We start from the raw sequence: 20802 nt of genomic DNA on the forward strand, positions 1-20802 counted from the left end.
GGGATCCATTCAGTTGTCAAGAACCTCATCATTTGTCCCCGGCCGGAGTCTGAAAGGCAACATCATCCCCTCGCACAAAGCACATCTGTATCTTAGTGGCAATTGTTTGTCAGAGGGGCGTGCATTCAAGCCAGCCAGGAGCTTTAATACCACAGGACAGTAATGTATCTTCCTCCTTTTTCTCGCCTTCTTTCTCCTCCTTTTTTTTTTTTTTCAACTCCTTCATGCTGCATCCTAACATCACTTGAATTGCGCTGGTCCAAACAGATTAGGGGAATAAAGGGGCAGGGGTTAGGGGGCTGCAATAAAGGACTGGACAATATCACCCCCCTCCTGTCCAGCTACGGCTAAGCACTGACCTCAAAAGCAAACAATTTGCTGCAGAAAAAAAGAGCCGAAGCGGGCCTGAATGGCTCTCATTATGACCATTCAAAACACCGCGTCTAGTGTCTAGACTCTGGCGATTTGTCAGATAATAGATTCCCCCACTCTTTGGGGTCTGGGAGCTCTTCCTAAGGTGGCGTGGAGCTGGCATGGAGAAGCTGGCTGCTCAACGCGCTTGGGGTCCCGTATAACCGGCTTTGAAATGGACCCTGCTGGCCGCTAGATGGGAATCAAATCGAATCCAGTCTTCAACTATACTTTTTTCCTCTTCTTCTCCTTTTTTTTTTGTATGCTTCTACATGAAAAGTCAACTGAGATTAAGTAACTGCAGCCAATGAGATGGAACTGGGGCTTGTTTTTTTTTTTTTTTTTTTGTCCCCATGTAATGTGACATTAATAATACACACGAGACAGTATGTGAGTACCAGTATGTGTGTGTGTGCATATTATGTGCATGTGTGTGTGGGTAGGTGGGTGCATGTGAGTGTAAAGAGAGAGAAAGAGAGAGAGAAGGGAGAGAGGGAAAGTGTGCGAGGTGGTTGCACACTTGCAATAATAGCAACACCAGTCATGTTTGCACAGCACTAACACAGACCCCCGTCTGAGGACCCGCATGCATGTCCAGTCATTCACACCTTGGCTCTATGTACACTGGCGATTATCCCTCCACCCTAAACCTGGCCTGAATAGCAGCCACGTTATATTGACAGAGGTGTATCTTTCCTATTTGCACATGGATTTACAACCTGATACAGTAGCACTGATTATTAAATACATCCTTGGGTGACCTAAGCTTTAGTTGGCCTGAGCTGGGCCATCAGGGAATTTTCTGTCAGGCAATGAGATTTTTTTTTCCTCTCTCTGTCTTTTTGTAATATAATATAGATTGCGGCAGTTAATGGTGTCAAGAGTTTTTCCTCCTATACATCCTCCTGCCATAAATTTATTTTCTCTTTGACACCACCATTGTCTCGACTGCAACAATTCTGCTCCATAGTACAACACTGATATATTTCTCATTGACCTATTTTAACACACACAGTTGGGCAAACTCTGCTCTGATCTCTTCCAACCCCCCCCCCCCCCTCTTTCTCTCTCGCAGTTAGAGTTCGGTCATTTGCCTCTACATTTACACCTCCAAAGTGTGAGAATCAAAAGGGCATTAGCGCCAGTGCACATGCCACTCTTCAATGCCCTTCTGATTCCAAAAGCTAACGATCGCATTGCACGTTCTATACGTGGCCGTTCCTAGAAAAAGCTTGCGCAAGAGATCCTTTTCCTGGGCTGGATGGTTGGTTGCAACAGGAGGATCGGGTTATTTGACGCTAGGAATTATGAACAGAAAGGAAACTCTCAAGCAGCCACAAAACCACACATGTATGCACAAACACAATGTGTTCAGGAGAGCCAGGAATAAAGAGGGGTTGTGGGAAGAAGGGGGGGGGGGAATAGTATCAACTATGCTGTCCCATTATGATAGCGCCAAAGCGCAAATGATCCAGAAAATCACAATGAAGTACATGATATATACGTGTGCACGGCCTGCGAAAGCGCAGCAGTGGGCATAACCTGGGCACGGCCAATGAATTCTTCTACTGTTGTTATTGTTGTTGTTGTTGGGGGAAAGACTTTTTTTTTTGTCTCAACTGTTCAATAATGCTGTTCATATGATGAGCGCACAGCCAACTTGGGCATATACAGATGATTGAATGGTTTTCTTTGTAGCTCTTTTTTCAAGTCCCTCTTCTTTAACCCACTCCTCCTGTAACCACAAAGTATTGTAACTGTTCGCTTCTTTGACATACAAAAAAATGAAATACAAAATAAATAGATCTTCGACCTCCATGAAAAAAAGAAAAGAAAAATGAAAGCAAAGATGGCAAGAACTATGGAGCAGAAATCAAAAGAATCCACAGTATTTTGATCATTATCTTGAAAAAAGAGCACAATTTTTTCTCTTTCTTTGAAAGAAGGGTTCAACCATGAATGGCTCGGAACCAGCAGGGGAACAACGCAACAGCCATTGTCAGGCTAGAGTCATTGACACTGGCACTGAAAGGTCTGTCATATCATATCACCCCAATAAGTCAGTCATTGTGACTACCTTGCCCCCTTTTTCTCCGTTGCCCCCCCCCCCCCTTCTTCTCTTTCTCTTTCTCTCTCTCTCTTTCTGGTGCCATTTCACCAGGGGTTGCCTTGACAGGTCATCGACAATCACGGTATAACCAGCTTTAGCTTTGGAGAGATGGGCTGTGGCAAACGCAACTAACTTTGTGCCCCTCACTGACTGTACCCTTCCTACGCCCTGACACAGACAGTGCCACCAGATATGAATGAAGGGAGGAGAACTGTGGAGAGAAATGAACGCACAAAATATGGGCCGGCCTTTTGTCGCGGCGGGGGAAAAATGATCCCCCGTGTGATTACTCTGCATTGTTGGCGAAGTCAAAGACGGCCATTTAGTTGCACACACCAGCGTCGATCAATAGAAGTTTTGACTATAATATGCGATATGCAGGTCTCTTCTGGAGCCCCCGACTCTGTAAAGCATCCGGCTATTTTCCATTTCATTCCAATGCAAAGAAACATGCAACATGCCATTGCCTTAATCATAGCAAGGCAAGTAATCACTCACTTTCTAGTGATAGGTTTCCCAGTCCCCACCCTCCCAACCACCCAAACAAAACTGGTTGCATCTGCCTTCATTGACCAGAACAAAATATCAGCTAGCGTGTTTTCAGATAACTCTGTAATAAAGCAACATAACTTCATTGCATGAAATTTTCATGGAACTGGAACCGACGGCCTTCTTTTCGTGAATTGCCACTGGCATTCAATGCATCATAGTGTAGACAAGAACTTTCACATGCATTTTAATTTCATAAATCTTATGGGTGAAATTAAAATGCATGCAAACATTTCTGGGTCCTGTTTTATGAAGAGTTAAAATTGATTTCAGCTGTAAGTCTATGGCAGACTGTGTTGTAAGGAAATTGAAAATTGATTGTATCTTTTCATAAAACGGGGCCCTGGTTTTACAGTATTCAGCTAGCTACTCAAGACAAAATGTAAACTTTACTCAAACATCTTACATGAAAAGAAAAATGGACAAAGACAGTAGTTGAACTACTTTGCCTTTTTAAGCCAGTGACTAAGGCCATTATCCATGTCCATTTATTTTCCACATACGTCTTGGTGACTTTTACCTCAAAGTTAAAATTACAATCTATCCTTTGCTTAGCACAAGTGCCATTCATGATAGTGATAAAGTAGGCGCCTACATATCAACAGGGAATTAACATCTAAACCCCACTACAGGTACAGGATTATCAAATTGACGCTGGAATAATTATTATATCCATAGCACTGCAGTAGAAGCAGGCGTGCCTGCTCGATTTGCATCCCCGTAGTCCTGCTTAATTAATGTTCAATCAGAATTTGCATTACCACTAATGACAACATCATCGCTAGTACCACATACCACTGTGTGTACACAGGTATGCTACATGCTAATGAGCACACTGTGAAAGAAATGAAGTGATCATTCTGTGTGTGTGAATGTGTGTATATATATGTATAAATATGTGTAGGCAGCTCTGCGTCTAATGCAGACCCTATCAATCAATACCGTTCCTGAGTAGTCCCATATTGAGTGTTTGCGTTCGAACTTTAGCTGCTGCTCAATTTCACAAACAAAACATCAATCTTTAAAAAAAAAAAAAATCTCTACGTTCTCAACCAACATGACGACATACTAGTAGTCATTCCCCTTCCCTGTACCCCATCCTCTTCCTCCTCCTCCTCCTCCTTCATCTTCTCCTTTGCTTTCTGTCCATCTCTCCCTATCTATCTATCTATCTCTCACCAACTCCTTCTGTATCAATCAATTCAACCATGCTCCGCATAGTCCCACACAGGTAGGCAGTCGCACAGTTGTATTAGGTGAGAAAGCTGCTGTGTGTATTACTTCAGTAGGGGACCCGCTCAGTCTTACTTGTTAGCCTCTCTCCCTCTCTCTCTCTCTCTCTCTCTGTCTTTCCCCGTTCTCCCCCCCCCCCCCCCCCACACACACACCTTCACTCTCCCCCTCTTTTCTCTCCAGAGCGTATCGGGCGCTCCCAGCGATTGAAAGCGATTTGCACGAGGTGGGCACATATATATTCTCTGCTACAGAAACACTACGGCCATGTTTCTGTCTTAGCACCAGGAGCACACGTGCACGTGTACCATCTGCATGTTACACGGTCAGGTATGGGGCGAGGGTGAACTACACACATATTATATGCTCCTCATCAGGACATGTTGCAGCAGGGGAGAGGGGAACAAGAGGGCGAGCTGATGTGTTGTGCCACTTAGCCCGTGATTGGGACGAGCAAGCAAGATTGCTCCCTGCTACGTCCATGCATGCATGCATGCAGAATTTTTGTCAGGTCAAAGACTTCACCGTCGTTTGTAAGAGGGGGGGGGGGGGTGAGGGTGAGGGAGGGGGAAAGGAGATGGGGGGGGGGGGACAAGAAGGACCATGGTCAGAGACAGGAGAAAAGTGACACTGAGAGAGATACAGACAAACAGACAGAGAAAATATATTGTAGCTTTTCACTCTTTACTACCTCAACTGGATATTAGCCCCAATTCATTCTGCATCAGATGTGACATCAAAACAAATGCGTTAAGTCGAGCCAGCTTATATGAATATACACAAATATATATATATATATATATATATATATATATATATATATATATATATATATTCAAATGGGCCTATATTCCTTTGAATATGAAGTGAATGAATGTTGGAAATCAAATAAATGAAAATAAATGAAAAAATTAAAAAGGATATGAGGAAAAGATATACATACACTGTATATTCCTTTGAGTGCATTTATCTTATTCCATCTTCACAAGCAAAATATGCATTAGATTGACTTCAGCTGATGTTAGAATATATATAACGCAACTTTTCAGTCTTGCTATTGACTACCCAGAACCTTAAAATTGGCATTTTGACTTGACTCGGAGGACACAGAGAAAATGCCATACACTATTTCTGGAACAGTCATCAAAAGTAGGCTGTGGACACTCCACAGCTGTGTTGTGACTATGTATACCACATAAGCACATGGCCAGTACCTTCAGGCTGGTAAACATTCTATTCACACAAGTCAATTTTCAAGACATCTATGGGATTCTAATCCTATCGGGGCCAGAGAATAGATTTTCACAAGAAGACTGTTTTCCCAGGACCTGGTGGATAGAGACAAGGGCTGTCAATATATGCTCCCATTCTGGCATTGCTCCGACTATTCAAAAACTTCAATATCTTTGAATCTGTGAACCAAATTGCTTTCTTTTTTTTTTTCTTACTTATTTCTTGGGGGAAGCTGAAAATACATCAACTGATCGCCTGCCTGGCAGAAGGGCTCTACCAAGTTCACATCATGCAACCCTTAGGGCCCTTCTGCCGAGCAGGCAACGAACCATGTTATCTGAATTCATTTAAAGGACAAGTTCACCTTCATAAACATAAGGATTGAGAGAATGCAACAATAATAGTAGAACACATCAGTGAAAGTTTGAGGAAAATTGGACAATCGATGCAAAAGTTATGAATTTTTAAAATGTTTGTGTTGGAACCGCTGGATGAGGAGACTACTACAGCTTGTGAGTCATATGCGTACAACAGCCTAAAGAAAATGTAAAAGAAAATTCAACATATTTTCACTTTTTTTTGCATAATAAAAGAGCACTTGACTTGCCTCTTTCTAAAGGCGGGAAGAATAATATTACCCATAACATTTGTCGGTAACGAGTCAGGGGAATGTGTACTTTTGTCAAAAGATGGAATTTAGTGAAATTCTCTTTATATTTTCCTTATATTGTTGTACGCATGTGACATCTAAGTTATACATACACTGCAGTAGTCTTCTCATCCAGCGGTTACTGCACAAAAACTTCAAAAATTCATAACTTTTGAACGGATTGTCTGATTTTCCTCAAACTTTCACTGATGTGTTCTACTAATATTGCTACATTCTCTCAATCCTTATGTTTATGAAGGTGAACTTGTCCTTTAAAAAAGACAATAGTGAAGATGTCGTTTTTTGACAGATGTATAAACCTGACATACATTACAGACAAAAAAAAAATGAATGACTAGATTTAGATAGATATGCTGTAGCATAGTGCATCAAAAATCATAGCACTACATCAAAAGACCATACCAGAAGATGTTGGTATGAAAATATTATTGAACAAGCTCTCTTCTTCAAAATAAATGGAGTGGAAAGTGCTTATATTTTTTCTTTGAAAATATCAAAGCTGAAAATGTCATAACTGTTATACTATAGCAAATTCAAAAGAAATTAGTAATCCAACCAGTTCATAAATTTGCATTGTGCTAGTGCTTGCTTGGTGGCCAATGAATAAAAACACACACACAAGACACTTATACCTTCAAGATGGCATCACAAACCGTAAATACCATTCTATATCTTTTTTCTCAACCATGTAAGGGATGCACAAATCTTCACAATTTCTATTCTTACTTTCATGTTTTTAAAATATGTTGGCATTTCATAGACATCACTTTTCATGCTGGCCCAGACAGGTGCATGTCTCAACTAGATGGTCACTTGCCATTTTCTTTTTTTTTTTCTTTTATGCTTTTTTTCTTTTTGTGGTTATTGTTGTTGCTTCTTTTTTTTTGGGTGGGGGGGGGGGGAGGGGTAGGGGTCTGTAGAGACTGAGCAAGAATCAGAATTATTTCAACTGCCTCCTACAAGGTAACCAGAACAAACATTTTACACTTTCATATAGAAGCTCTCCCAATAGCATTGATACCTAGGCCCTACACTTTCTCAGGTCAAGGAATTGTATTATTCTTTTTAGTTAGAAATTTGAAATGCTATGGCCAGCCAATCAGACAGGTGAAAAACTTTTCCTTGTCAAACACTGCTAGTGGTTGATAGTGCTCCATGCATATTTCAGCACCCATTAAATCTCTCACTTGTGGTAAGTACGTGTAATACCTATCAAACAATCTGTAGGATTTTCCCCGTTCACTGGAAATGAATTCAGTCGTGAAAGGGGGTAATCATTAACAAGCCATCACTGGACTTGTCAAGCTCCTTAACCCTCAACCACATTAGGGTAAAACACAGAGTCAAATCTGGGAGCAGTCGCTTTGATCACGCTACTGCAGCTACAAGCCGAAAGAACTGTTTAAGGTTTATTTACACCATACTTCATTACTACCCAACTGTTGTTGTTAGTCTTTTTTTTCTTTTTTCTTTTCCTTCTTTCTTTCTAACCGGGCATAAAGTTTTTTTGGGGGGCGATTGCTCATAACAGAGACGGAGCAGCCCTGCGAGGGAAATTGAAAACAGCAGTGATAGCGGGAGACTAGGGCCATGCAGGTGATTTGCGTAATGTCCTGGATTACCGCAGCAACAAGCACAAAGGAAGAGGGGCATTGATGGCCCAGCAAAACTGCAGCACTGTGATAGAAGCACCAATTATTTGGGACTCATCCAAATGTGTAAAAAGAGAGAGCGAGAGAAAAAGACAGTAAGAGACAAGGGGGAAAGGGGGAAAAAATGTACATGGAAATGGCCAGGAAGAAGAATTTCTTGCCACTTAACATTTCTTGTTATCTCCAAAAGAGAGAGACAAAAAAAATCATAAATTTTTCCCAGGTCTTAATATTTCTCCTGTCATACTACACTTTCTTCTGCGTGCTACCTTTTACCTAATGCATTTGATACAGAGTATGATTTTTCTCTTGAGAAAATGCAATAATTCATACTTTACAAATGATCACTGCAGCAATAATCAGTCTTCAAAAATATTGAAACTTTTGCTTTCTCCATGGGGAGAGAGATTCCTTGTCTCACTGACGATTGTATTCCCTACAGCAACATCATACAAATCTTTACAAAAAAAAAAAAAAAAAAGATGCCTTCCCCAAGGTACTTCAGCAAAGCATTTGCCATAATTGACAGGAAGCTATGAAGAAGTTAATATTAAATGATGACATTCTTCAGTCCTCAAAAACATAATTTTTTTGAAAATAAAAGAATAACAAACCAAACATAAATCCTGAACAAACCACGGATGGAGATGAAGGTTGGAGCTGAGTCTGACCTGCCCTTGAAAGTTCGGAGATGTAATGCCATATGCTCAATCGTTCAGCGCTTTTTATTGCATGCTTCGATGTCTCAACAGAGTGCAGTTGCACATGTGCGACTGCAGACTGTCATTATATACCCTTGCAAAAAACGTACAGGAACTCAACACTGCAGCTCTCCTTTGAGTTAAGGAGTGTATATATGTGTGAGAATTTGAGTGAACTTGTGCTCTGCAGGAGGCAATCACCCAAAATGTTTCAATGTATTTCTCATCATCTCATAAACTGTAGGCCCTACATGATACTAGCTAAATTATATATTTTGAAAAATATGGCATCATCATTTTTTTTCACTTTTTATTCACACATGAAGAATTTGATATAAAACTGTATCTGAAAATATCCATTACTCTTTCTTCTATCTTTTATCTTTTAACAACACATTTAGACAATCAAAAATATGTTCAGAGGCGTAGCAAGTATCTTCATATATATGTAGGTTAGCAATTATCTTCATATGTGTTTTTCTATTTTCTGTATGACTTCAATCGAGCAACATAAAACTACATTGTAAAATTTAGTAAGTGATCATTCTAATCTCATATTTGGGCCTTCAAGAAAAAAAAAAACCCTAATCAGTTGGCAGAAATATACTTTGGCCTTTGCCACCCAGATTCGAATGATTTCAAAATTTATCTAATCGAGAAAAAAGAACCACATGAACAAGCATCATGTCCTGTGCCAGCATGGAGTGAGTTCTGAAGAAAAAAAAAATCATGTCACATTATTGCCTTATTCAAACTGATCTCGGAGCATCTGGTAGACATCAGGCTTCTAATTTGTTTACAATCTGCTAACCTCGTGAGCTATTGCTCTTCCTCTATAGATTTCCTGAAGTGCTGCTACGTAAAACCAATTACACATGTGACGAATTCATGTGGCGGGGGGCGCATCGCCAGTGCCCCGCGATCGCAAATTTGCAGACGATGAGGAAAAAGAGGTAAAACGCATCCTGCTTCCAACTATCAGAATTCATAATCAGACATCACCAAGCTTACCACCCTTGCAAACGCCCACATTCCAAATTTCGCTATGCCAGTCATCCCTATTTCTTCCCTCTCCCTCCTCAATTTTTTTGACATTATCTCAATTCTCAATTACAAGCTAAGTGAATGCAGGCCGACAGAAGTAGTTTGCCCAAATTTGAGTCGACATTAAGGGATTTCAGAACTTTCGCACCATAATGAAATCAAGACTTGAATTGCCATTCTTTTAAATGAATTAGTATCAGATCTTCCCCCTTCTTGTGATTTTACAGGGGAATTCTATGGGGGGGGGGGGTATTGAAATAGCAATCTAATTTAGACAACACTGTATGATAGCTAGCAAAAAATGCATGTTGAAGTCTGGCATGAGTCATCCTAGTCTGAATTCAGACAGAACAAAACAGAAAATAGTTGTCATCTTATATCTCAACAACCACAACTGTGCTCACCTTGACTCTCCAAATGTATATATATATATATATATATATATATATATATATATATATATACACACACACACACACATGTAGGCCTATCTATATATGCAGACCTGTTGGCAAGATTGCAGTCACAATGTAAGCAGTGTTACTGCAAATTTTGGGCTTTCACGGCGGTTAAACTTCAGCGAGAGGCCAGCCACGAGAGAGACTTCCCCATGCCAGAGAGCCGACCTGCGGTGGCATCTTCTGGTTAATCATCCCAGCTAGTGTGGCATTTCTCCCACGGGGTGCATGGGAAGTCTACCACGGGTTCTACTTGAACCTTGCCCCATGGCCACGGCATCTATTGCTGGTGTATGTATAATAATACGTCCAGCATTTTTCACAGTGAAATATTTCCAATGTACACACGGTTGCCTGCCGCAAGAGCTGGATCGATGGCTCGTGCATCTCGACATCAGCCGAGCAATAAACTATGACAACACCAATGGTGTTCCTGCTATACTCTTGTCACTAAATTCACAAGAGACGTGACAGAATACATCTAGGCCTACATTCCTACAATATGGCATATTCTGTAATCATATTCTATTAAATTCATACCGAGGACCTTATGAGTAGCCACGGATAATCATTAGTGTTTAACTTTAACATTCACAGAAATACATTCAACCAGATTAGAAGAAGATTCTTTAAATGAGCTCATTGTATCATTGCAATTCTAAATCAGTGCCATTTTTACCCCTAACACTTTGCCATTAAAAGCAGAGCAACTTAACCTCCTGGTATGAACTTCCACAGCTAGAATTTAACCAACAAATTACTCATAAGCAACATAAACTATCATACCCTATAAAGTAGCAAAACATATCTCCTCGAAGCAACACAGTAATTTTCCATGCAAGGAAAATAAAATATTCATAGTAAAAAATGGATATTCCAGTCTCTTGATAAACATTTTTTTTTTCTTCTGAATTCAAAAAAGTCACAAGAAGCATGTGTCGAAGGAGCAGTGAGGCTGCACTCGAGAAATGCTGGGTCATATCAAATCGGTGTCTCGAAATATGCAGACAATAGACATAAGAAAGGCTTTTCAATTTCTTGAACACAACTTATGGATCAGCTACTACTCCCAAACAGAGCACTTTAATGCTCTATTTTGTCTCTTTCTCTTTTTTGTTGTTGTTGTTTCATTCCCTCCGATACCGGAGAAATGAGTAAATCTGCATACAGAATATTACGTGTACCATTATATTACAGAACAAAATAAAGATGGGAAGATACATCATCTGTCAGGCCATAAGATGGGATGACATTTCAATTAAGAATGGATCGAGACAAAAATCTGGGCTTTGCAAGAATATCCGTGGAGTCTGTGGTGCCCATCTGCACGATCAACATAATACCTGCCAAGCTTAATTTGATGACTTTTTGATTCAAAATTACTTCTCGGGGAACATCAACCACTCATATGTAAGATTTTATTGTGCAATTGGGATAAATCAGATCTTCTTTTTTTTTCTCCAGATTTTGTTGAAATTTCAAACTTCATAGTTTCTGCAGTTGCCATTACTATTGCACTCTCAGGAACAAAACAAAAATAAATGACATTGCCATCGGCCGGTACAGACTGCTAGACTATAGTGCAACAAGTTTTTGAATAATACAGCAACGCACTTCCCGACATATCAAATCTCAACAACAAAAAAATAGCATGAATATGGATATACATAACTGCAGTCTCATCTTACATATCATACTAAGAATTAATAGAGTAACTCTTAGTGCTACAAGAAAAAAAAAAGATTATTCATTATGAAAATCATTCTCCATCAGGCACAAATTTCAAACAGAAATACAGAAACAAGCACATCACACAATCACTACCAATGAAAATTACAATCAAATCTTTTCTGTTGAGTCTGAGAACATTTCTTTTTGGTAAAACATGCAATCTCTGATTTCATCGCTATCAGTGATTATTGTAAAGCAACAACAATTGCAATTCTGCCTTGTCAGTAACGATGACAAATAAGATAAACTGTACGATGATAATAATCCATGCACTTACCTTTTCTAGCTCAAGAAGATGAAATCTTAATACTTGAATGGCTTGGATCATCTGAAAGATTTTCAGAAGAAAACAACACATGATTATTGAAATTGTGTTGGATCTGCTTTGAGTTCAATATTTCTCATCATGATTTCATATCATTTTAGTGTTTCTATTCATGAAGCAGATGAATGAAAAACAAGAAAAATTATATGTTAAACCAGTTTCTTTCAAAAATGAATTATTATAGTCATAAGAACATATATTATGGCTTTAAAATCCTTCATAGAGCATATCTGAAGATAAAATATCTTGGAACTGGGAGAAAACAAAACAGCACACACAAATACAAAGTATTAAATGAGAAGTCATTTATCACATCGTGAGAAACAGTGTAAGTATGATATGCACTTTGAAATTGTTTGAAATAAATGTGGAATACAAAGCAAATAAGAGGTAGAATAAAAAGAGATCACTCGAACTACGGTCACATTTCAACATGAACATCTGTTAAATCACTCACAAAGATATATAATGTCCTGCTGCATAAATAGTGAAGTTTATAATAATGTAGACAAACTACTGGAAACTTAAATGTGGCCTCTTTACTCTGGAAACCATAAAAAGCTACTAGATGCTAACACAATTGTGGCAGAGTCTTGAGAATTGCAGCCATATCAGTTACAAAACAAACACATGAACAAAACATTATAATCACAAATACTATCAATACATTTCATGAAATCACTGACACTATGGAATATGACTGACATACTGATGACAGAAAATATTTTGCTCCCTCATTCATAGTAATTTCGCCATAAATGCATTAAACCCTTTGGATTCACCATAAGGACAAAAAGGAAAATACGGGGCTGCAGATTAATCCATGCTCAGGAGCTCATGATCCCTGCACAGTATTTCTTTCCCCTCGACTGATTTGGCGGTGAGGTAAAGATCTCAGTCACAAAGATGGTAGCTTTCCTGCCTAGATATCAAGCGTACAATCTGCCTCCAGACTGTCCCGTAAAACGACAGCTGCTGAGGATTTTTTAAGTGAAGGTCTTAATCTCTCCAGTCATAACCTAAATGTAAATGCACGCACACTAAAACAAATTGTCCTACCCATACGAAAGCTACGGCACACCAGAGCAAAAATTGCTACAAGACAAAAACAGTATCATAAACCTTGCCAGGGCATCTCAACCAGTCAATGATAAAATGTTATCACCCATTTCCAGACATATACATGAGATATGCAATAGCATCAATGTTTGGGTATACATTTTCTATTTTGTTTTACCTGTCTATGGGAAGTAATACACAAGAAAGAGAATAGATGGTGAAATATCTAGATTACATCAGTAAAAAGTCTCAAAAACTACATAAATGATAAAACCAAACCAGGCACACAAAGACATCACTTATCTTCTCTCAGCTTACTACAATCAATTTCTGATTATTTCTGGCCTCCATTACATGAAAGAAAAGTATACACTCTTAGCTTTTTTTATACTGATCACCACAATATCAGAACAACGGTTTCTTTCCATTTACAAACGCGATAGATCAACGAATTCAATTTCCAGGTAGCCGACATGGCCTTGTTGCTACAAGTACGAGAACAAGATGATCACTGATGGATTTTCCAGCTACTTCATTGCACTAGCAATAAGTGACTAACACAGATATATGCAATGCTCTATATTACTATATTAAGGTACTTGTTCAGCAAGCTCTGGAGAAGTAGAAATTCAGCTCAATCAAGCAATTTGAGAAAATATCACAAATTCAGGGTCAGGATGATGTAGACCCAGTGGACTGATGTGGGCAGCTTTTATTTTAGCAAAGGGAAATATTTATCAAGGCTAACATATCACGTTTGATTTTGTATTTCTTGACCAGCGCACATAACGATTACGAAAATAAAAACACACATAGTCACATCCTTTGAGAAAATCACTCTGAGACATTGAATCATTTTACAACCACTGTCAGAAGAATACACAAAACAGACAACCTTTATCACAACATAATTTGTGCCTTGAAGCCAGCTACCAGGCAGTATATTCACCACGTTTACTCTACAGCTCACTGGTCCTACGTGCACGGCACATATTTTCCAGGGAGACACGATTATGGTCATCAACAACAATAACAAAATAAAATTACAAAAATTGCAAGATACTCACCAAACTATCCAGTTCTTCATTGCTGGAAAAGTACTGTTTGTCAGCTCTTGCCTGCCGAAGAAGGAATAGTACACGAAGAGCAAGTCATAACAAACAAAGAAATGTCGTGTGGGAGTATCCAAAAACCTCGCATGGAGCACTCAATTTCATGCAGCCGTATCTCTGTCACTTCCCCCCTCCTATCCCACCTGACAACTCCGTACCCATGGTCATGGACTCCCGACTGGGATGCGACTAAATGAAAGACCACTTGGGGTGAATTCACACCCATTTTGTGATTTATGGCTGTACAGGTTGCTCTGACATAGCTTGCACTAGAGCCTATTCATCATACAATTTGTTGCAGTTGGCGATAATCTATCCGATTCTGACGCAAAACATTGGACTGTCAGAAACCAGTCGGAACAGGAGAAAAAAACATTCACTCGGCGACATATTGAGACAGCGTCGAGGTTGCTACAGTGTTGAGGTTATCTGAGTGTACTACACGGTCCTTACTCAAATTAATGAATTCTTGTGTCGAGTTGTTTTTATTGCAAAGTCTAGTGGATGCGACGCCTGTCTGGTAATCAGGGGATTGTTGGTTTGACTACAAGCCAAGTATGTATCTATGATTTTTTTTTTATCATGGCTGCTGGTAAAACACTGAATAATCAGTGTATATTTACATCAATTTGTCAATCAGTTAGCCTACATGTTTCTTGTTTCTGCCACAATATGAATGTAATACCTTGATGTTTTGAATTTGAGACTTTGCATTTCTCCAGTCAGTGGCAGAAGGAAAAAAAAAAGGAATTGAGCTGGTGCAAGATTGTATAAACCACAGATTTCATAGCAGTGTCATGCACATTTTCACAATATAGAAAGATAACTTATAATACAATACTGGTTCACATAAAATCTACAAATGGCTTTTTAGTGTATATAGGCGCCCTATATATATATATCTTTGCTTCTTTGAAATTTAGTTTTTGCAAGGAGATTGGAGATATGCATTATAAACCTTACAAGATTGTATAAGCCACAGATTTCATAGCAGTGTCATGCACATTTTCACAATATAGAAAGATAATACTGGTTCACATAAAATCTACAAATGGCTTTTTAGTGTATATAGGCGCCCTATATATATATCTTTGCTTCTTTGAAATTTAGTTTTTGCAAGGAGATTGGAGATATGCATTATAAACCTTACACACTCTAAAAACATAAAAATGGCCATCACAAATCGAATGCATCATAAAAGTAAATTTGCCCTGGCTATTTCGCAACAACAATGTCGACACAATATCTGAATGTCTCCCTTCTTTGCTATCTAGACTTTCCGTTAATGAGAGAATACAAGCGAAATGGTATAACATCAAATGACCATGCCTTACTGCAGTTTATAACAACATAAAAGCAAGAGAGGGAAATAAAGAGAGAGATAGAGAGATAGATAGATCTGGGGAGATAGACGGATGGAGATAGAGAGAGGGATGAAGAGGATAAGCATAAAAAAGACTGCACAGCTCTTACAGCAAAACACACACATGAATACATCACCAACTAGTGGAGGGGAAGAGAGGAAAAAAAAATTGCCGGAGCACTAGAATCTCGCTGATTGAGAACATTGAGAAAGCATTTGACAAAAGCCAGAAGAAATGGCCTGGATTACGGAAATATCATGCTGATAGTACTTTGCAGCCAGCTTCAGCGGCTCACTCCAGGTACAACTGGTCATTCCCGCAATCAGGAAAGTGAATTGAAATAGCACAGGGACAATGGCGCATATAAGACCATGTTACTCTGTTTCCCATTTTTCTACTCGCTAGATATTTTTTTCTTTTTTATATGTATATATTCCTTCTCCTCTCCTTTTCCACTCTTATTACGGTCATGCCGAGACAGACGAGAAATCAATTTTGGCACATTTGTGACGCATTATACATGTTCAACCACACAGGAGGGGGGGGGGGGAGAAAAGGATTGCTACAGGTCTATGGGTATATAGGAACTGTAAATTCAAATGTGAGGTAGCAGAATGACAAATTTAGAAAGCATGAATAAAAGTCAACGCACAGTTATATGTTACACGACAGCCATTTCATGCCTACACTGATAGCCCTTCATATTTTGCATACAACTGAGATTTTTTTTAAAGATATGGTTGATACCAACAAAATTAAATTTGGCTGAGCATACTCAATGAACAGTGACCAATTCTACTTTATTTTGTCCTGAAGATTACACCTACACATTTTTCATATTTTGAACATTGTATCAATATTTCACAAAAGAAGATGCACTCTTTCAAAAAAAAAATGATTGTTATTCTTAAATTTATATTTTTCTTAGTTTAGCAATGTGTAAATCATAATCACACTGATTATGTTATCATTCTTGAACTACATGTATCTCAAAATAAACTACAGAAATGTGTTATCTAAAAAGTTGAAAGAGAATAACTCAAAATAAAATGGATCAATTTTGAATTTACCTCATATTAAACCCCAATGTGTGCTTGTACCTCATCTGTCATAAAACATAATGCTGAACAATTTACTTCGATGTCTGTATTCAACAGCTCCTCAAATTATTTGCATAAATCCAAACTTCATTCATAGAAAGAAAAGGCTGCAAAAGTGGAATCTTAAATAGCAATGCACAAAATAATAACATTGAAAAACCAGTGGAAAAAGAAAACAATATGGAGACGATTGAAACCAAGCCACAGCAGAAAACAAAACTGAAATCAAGTCATGATAAAAGTAGAAAAATCCTGTCCTGTTTTCACCTCGTGTACCTGTTTCGCAAAGACTGCAATATCTTCGTTGAAAGACTCCGACGAGCACACATCGCCTCCTGCAACGCCCGGCTCTCGGGGGGTACACGTCGCCAGCTCGCACTTCTCGAATATGAGCGCGAGCAGCGGGAAGAGCGGGTGCCTGTGGTTAGAAACAAGACAGCGATCCCTTAGCGTATCTCCTTCGCCGCGTTTAGCGGGATTTTCATAGCTTAGCATTTTCGACGGGAAATGGGGGAAAGGAAATGCGGATGATAGTATGTATTTTGGAGTGAGGCAGTGTTTTGATTAGTCAGGGGGAAAACACAGAAGAGCCCACTTAAATCCGCAAGCCCTCGTTTCTGCTACCACCGGGATTTCGGTTTTAGCGCTGAAATGCCATATTTCGTGACAAGCCACGATACATCCACTTTACAAGGGCCTGGTAGTTATGAATAAATTCAATTCAATTCATCTTGTTTTTCCCCCCAATAGCATTTACTGTGTTTCTCGGGGACAAGAAAAACAAGACATGAATTCTAACGCACTTACAGGTCAGAAATTGAGAAAACATAACACTTTTGCATGGTACTGTGTGAGATGATAAAAAAAGGGATCAACACAAAAAAGCGGCAGAAGGTTTCACACCATCTAGCTGTGAGGTGAGGGTATCGCTTTCACGGCGAGAAAAGTTGCCGCGCCGACAGAGCAAGCTGTCGCACGAATTATGAAGTTTTCCGGTGGCCCAGGACGGTGCTAATTTCACTATAACCGTCGTGTTTTCAAACAAAGGCGTTGTGCGAGGGATTAGGGGTAAACTGGTAGGGGAGATATAACTGTAAATTTACACCTCCCATTCCCTTTTTCTCATTTCTTTTTATCTTAACATCGATTTATCCCAGCACGAAAAAAAAAGGTTCCGACTACAGTTCAATCAACAATTGTCATATCGCTAAGACTTCGTCTCGACTGGAATAAAAACTGATGATTTGACAATGAGCAAACAAAAAGAAAAAAATGTCTCAAACCCAAACTGCCTGGTTTAAAATACGCATGGTGAATGGAAGTCTTCAAAATAGTAAGCAAGGTGAAAAAAAAAAGAAATACAGAAGGTGTACCCATAAATTGCGTCTTTGTCTCTTTTGTGAATATCCGTAACACTCTGCGTTACTGACGGGGTGATAACATTTGACGGTGTATGTCCGGGGTAAAATTGTGCATGGGCTACGGATGGCGGGTGATTGAGCTGGTGAACGCCCGGTTGAGCGTAAGCCTGCGAGTAGTGCACCGCTGACCGAGGGGCATGCGCCTCGTACATCGACGTAGCAGAGGCGTCTAATGTACCGTAATGTGGCAACCCATCATCGTATCCCTGCAAGACAAGAAGAAGAGACATATTTTTTTTTTCTTTTTTGCTTTATCAAACGTCGTCCGGAGAAATATCCACGTGAATCTTCAACAAACACATTCATGTCATTCGCATCATTATAATGATGCGAGGTTATCGAGCAAAAACAAATGAAAGATCGTATATCATTGTTCTGGAGGGCGCGTATTTCAACATTTTCATTTGGAGGTGACAACAAGAGGCGAACTGCAGGACGAAATCCCGCGCAACACCTACCCTCTGCCCTGCCATGGCCTGAGAAAACTTTCGATGAAACTCCGCTTGTTGAAATCGGGTACTCCAACAATATTCAAGAATCACAAACAAAAGTTTCAATCATCCGCGGTTTCCGCCGAGCTGGTTTGTAACAGCTAACGTTATCCTTCAGCCTGTCAAAAGCCGGTTTGCGATCACTGTTACATATCACACCTCGGCGAGGAGCTTGGATGTGAAAAGTGAAAGGTACAGATCGGGAAGTATGGAGATTTTTCCCCCCTCTCCGCTCTGTCTCCCAGTGTGACGCGTCAAGACGATGTATGAGCTATGGCTGCCACGACTTTTCAGCTAGCGAGCCAGCTAATGACTGGTGGGGCTTCAAAACCGTCACTAAACAGAGCAGCTAAGGTCCGGGCTCTTCTGCTTCATACACGACAAGATGCGAAGGGGAACTGAATCGCGACTGGTGTCCCAAGCCGTGTATCGCACGGCGAGGTTAGTTTCAGCTTAGCCGGAGCTTAGCGGTGGGAGACTAAAGTGCGCACCGTTCGCACGAACAACGGCCTGTGATGGTACGACATCCCTTCGATGGCTTTATGCCTTATGCGGCCGTCAATCAAAACCGCGTTACCATGGAATCTGGCGACGGATCAGCGCATCCTCACTGCGTTGCTCCGAATTAGTAACACACAAAGGGCATTTCTGGAGCTGGGATTCATCCGTTTCGCAGCCAAATTAATCCACGCTTGGGATTTATTATTAAATTTTAACGGGATTATTAATTCTGCTCGCAACACGGAACTCCCCTTTCACTGCAAAAGAAATTATCCACGTTTGAAGGAACCCATTGAGCGTCGCTCAGAATTGGAAAGCATTTTTTTTCAGTCACCTTACGTGGGATTGAGTTGGCGCGCATTTTGATAAAACTTGCTGATTTTTACACCGTGTAATGCTCAGTTGATATATGCAAGGGTTGAATATCTACTTGTAAGTATCTCTGTTGCATTCTCTCTCTCTTTTTCAAAGAAATTATGTCTCGCAGGGTTTTCATGCGTCTCATTTAAAGGGCGTCGATAAATAAACTATTGGAATATTTATGACACAGGATGTCAAAGAAAAAGTAACCCTAGGCGGGTTAAAGGTGGGTTTCTATGTTTGTTTTAATTTTCTGTAAATGATAAAGATATCTGAGAGTGAAACGCTAGTATAACCCCTTTGTTTTTATTGCGGTGTTTCGTGATATGGCATTGCTGCAGGTTTCCCAAACATTCAAAGCAATCTCCAAAGTATGTTTACACGGTGCATATTTGCTTTGTCAGCAATTAAATTGTAGGTCTATTGTCAACCTTGATATGACTGTTATGTTAGGGAAGGTCCACTGGGGACCTCGTTTTTCAAGTGTGATCGATTATCGCGCAGTGCTCAGGACAGGAATAGCTCTTTGCGGCGGCTCATAGTCAAAACACGCGACAGGGAGATCCCGCCAGTAATGCCCATCTTTTCACAGCTTCCATCTTCAGTTTTTGGCCGCCCGACACTGCAGGACAATCGAGTTGCGGTGATTATCTGTATTTCTGGGCACTAGCTCGGAACCAATTGCAACAATGGTGCCATCTTTTATGGATCTACAAAGAACAAACAGCGCTCGCATTTTCCTGTACGGGTTAATGAGGCGCAACATACCTTTTTTTGTGATATCGGCGTTCCACTCCGTGCGTCAAAAGCAACAAACCTTGTTGCTATATTATAGTCGTCACACAAAGGAGCTTACGCACCATGAGCAGGTTGCGTGTTTCGCGTTGGCTCTTACCCACACAATTGGCACGACTTAGCAGGAGATGTTATCCATTATTTTCATCTTCTCTTACTTCTGCAAGTCGCTGAGACGACTCGGTATGATATCACTGTATCGAATGTCAAGTTTTCGGCGCTAAAATTTCTTACTATAAGAACATTATATTGTCCTCGCTTATTTTGATGCAAAAGATGAATATTCGTCTCTGGTATACAGGAGCATTTACTGCTCGTCAAGATTGATCAGTTTTCATTATTTAGATGAACATGAGATTATTGAAAATCATCTGCATCTTCTAAACGCGAGACAAGACGTGAGAGTTATGTATGTATCGATATTTCAAGTCAAAAGACAAAAATGTATGTTATTGTGTTCAAAGGATAATTTACAGTCTACC

At 39.8% G+C, this 20802-nt stretch overlaps 1 protein-coding gene across 4 annotated transcripts in view; it reads right to left on the minus strand.

The window, feature by feature from the left end:
* LOC139712646 (homeobox protein Meis1-like) overlaps positions 1 to 19207 on the minus strand; it is a 176290-nt gene extending 157083 nt beyond the window's left edge. For 3 of the 4 annotated variants that reach the window (XR_011709576.1, XR_011709575.1, XM_071624454.1), the window contains exons 1-5: positions 18632 to 19207; positions 18126 to 18379; positions 17020 to 17170; positions 14244 to 14294; positions 12070 to 12120 (exon numbers count right to left, since the gene is read on the minus strand). Coding sequence is in view for 1 of the 4 variants with exons in the window: in XM_071624454.1 (XP_071480555.1) it covers positions 12070 to 12120; positions 14244 to 14294; positions 17020 to 17170; positions 18126 to 18379; positions 18632 to 18646 (522 nt within the window). In the remaining 3 variants the exon portion in view is untranslated. The remainder of the gene's footprint in view (positions 1 to 12069; positions 12121 to 14243; positions 14295 to 17019; positions 17171 to 18125; positions 18380 to 18631) is intronic. The other variant, XR_011709577.1, reaches the window with a different exon arrangement.
* Positions 19208 to 20802: the final 1595 nt, after the last annotated feature.

Source organism: Diadema antillarum, unplaced genomic scaffold, assembly GCF_040938485.1.
Source record: "Diadema antillarum isolate AM-2024a unplaced genomic scaffold, OU_Dant_1.0 seq00001834_RagTag, whole genome shotgun sequence".
NCBI classification, from domain to species: Eukaryota; Metazoa; Echinodermata; class Echinoidea; order Diadematoida; family Diadematidae; genus Diadema; species Diadema antillarum.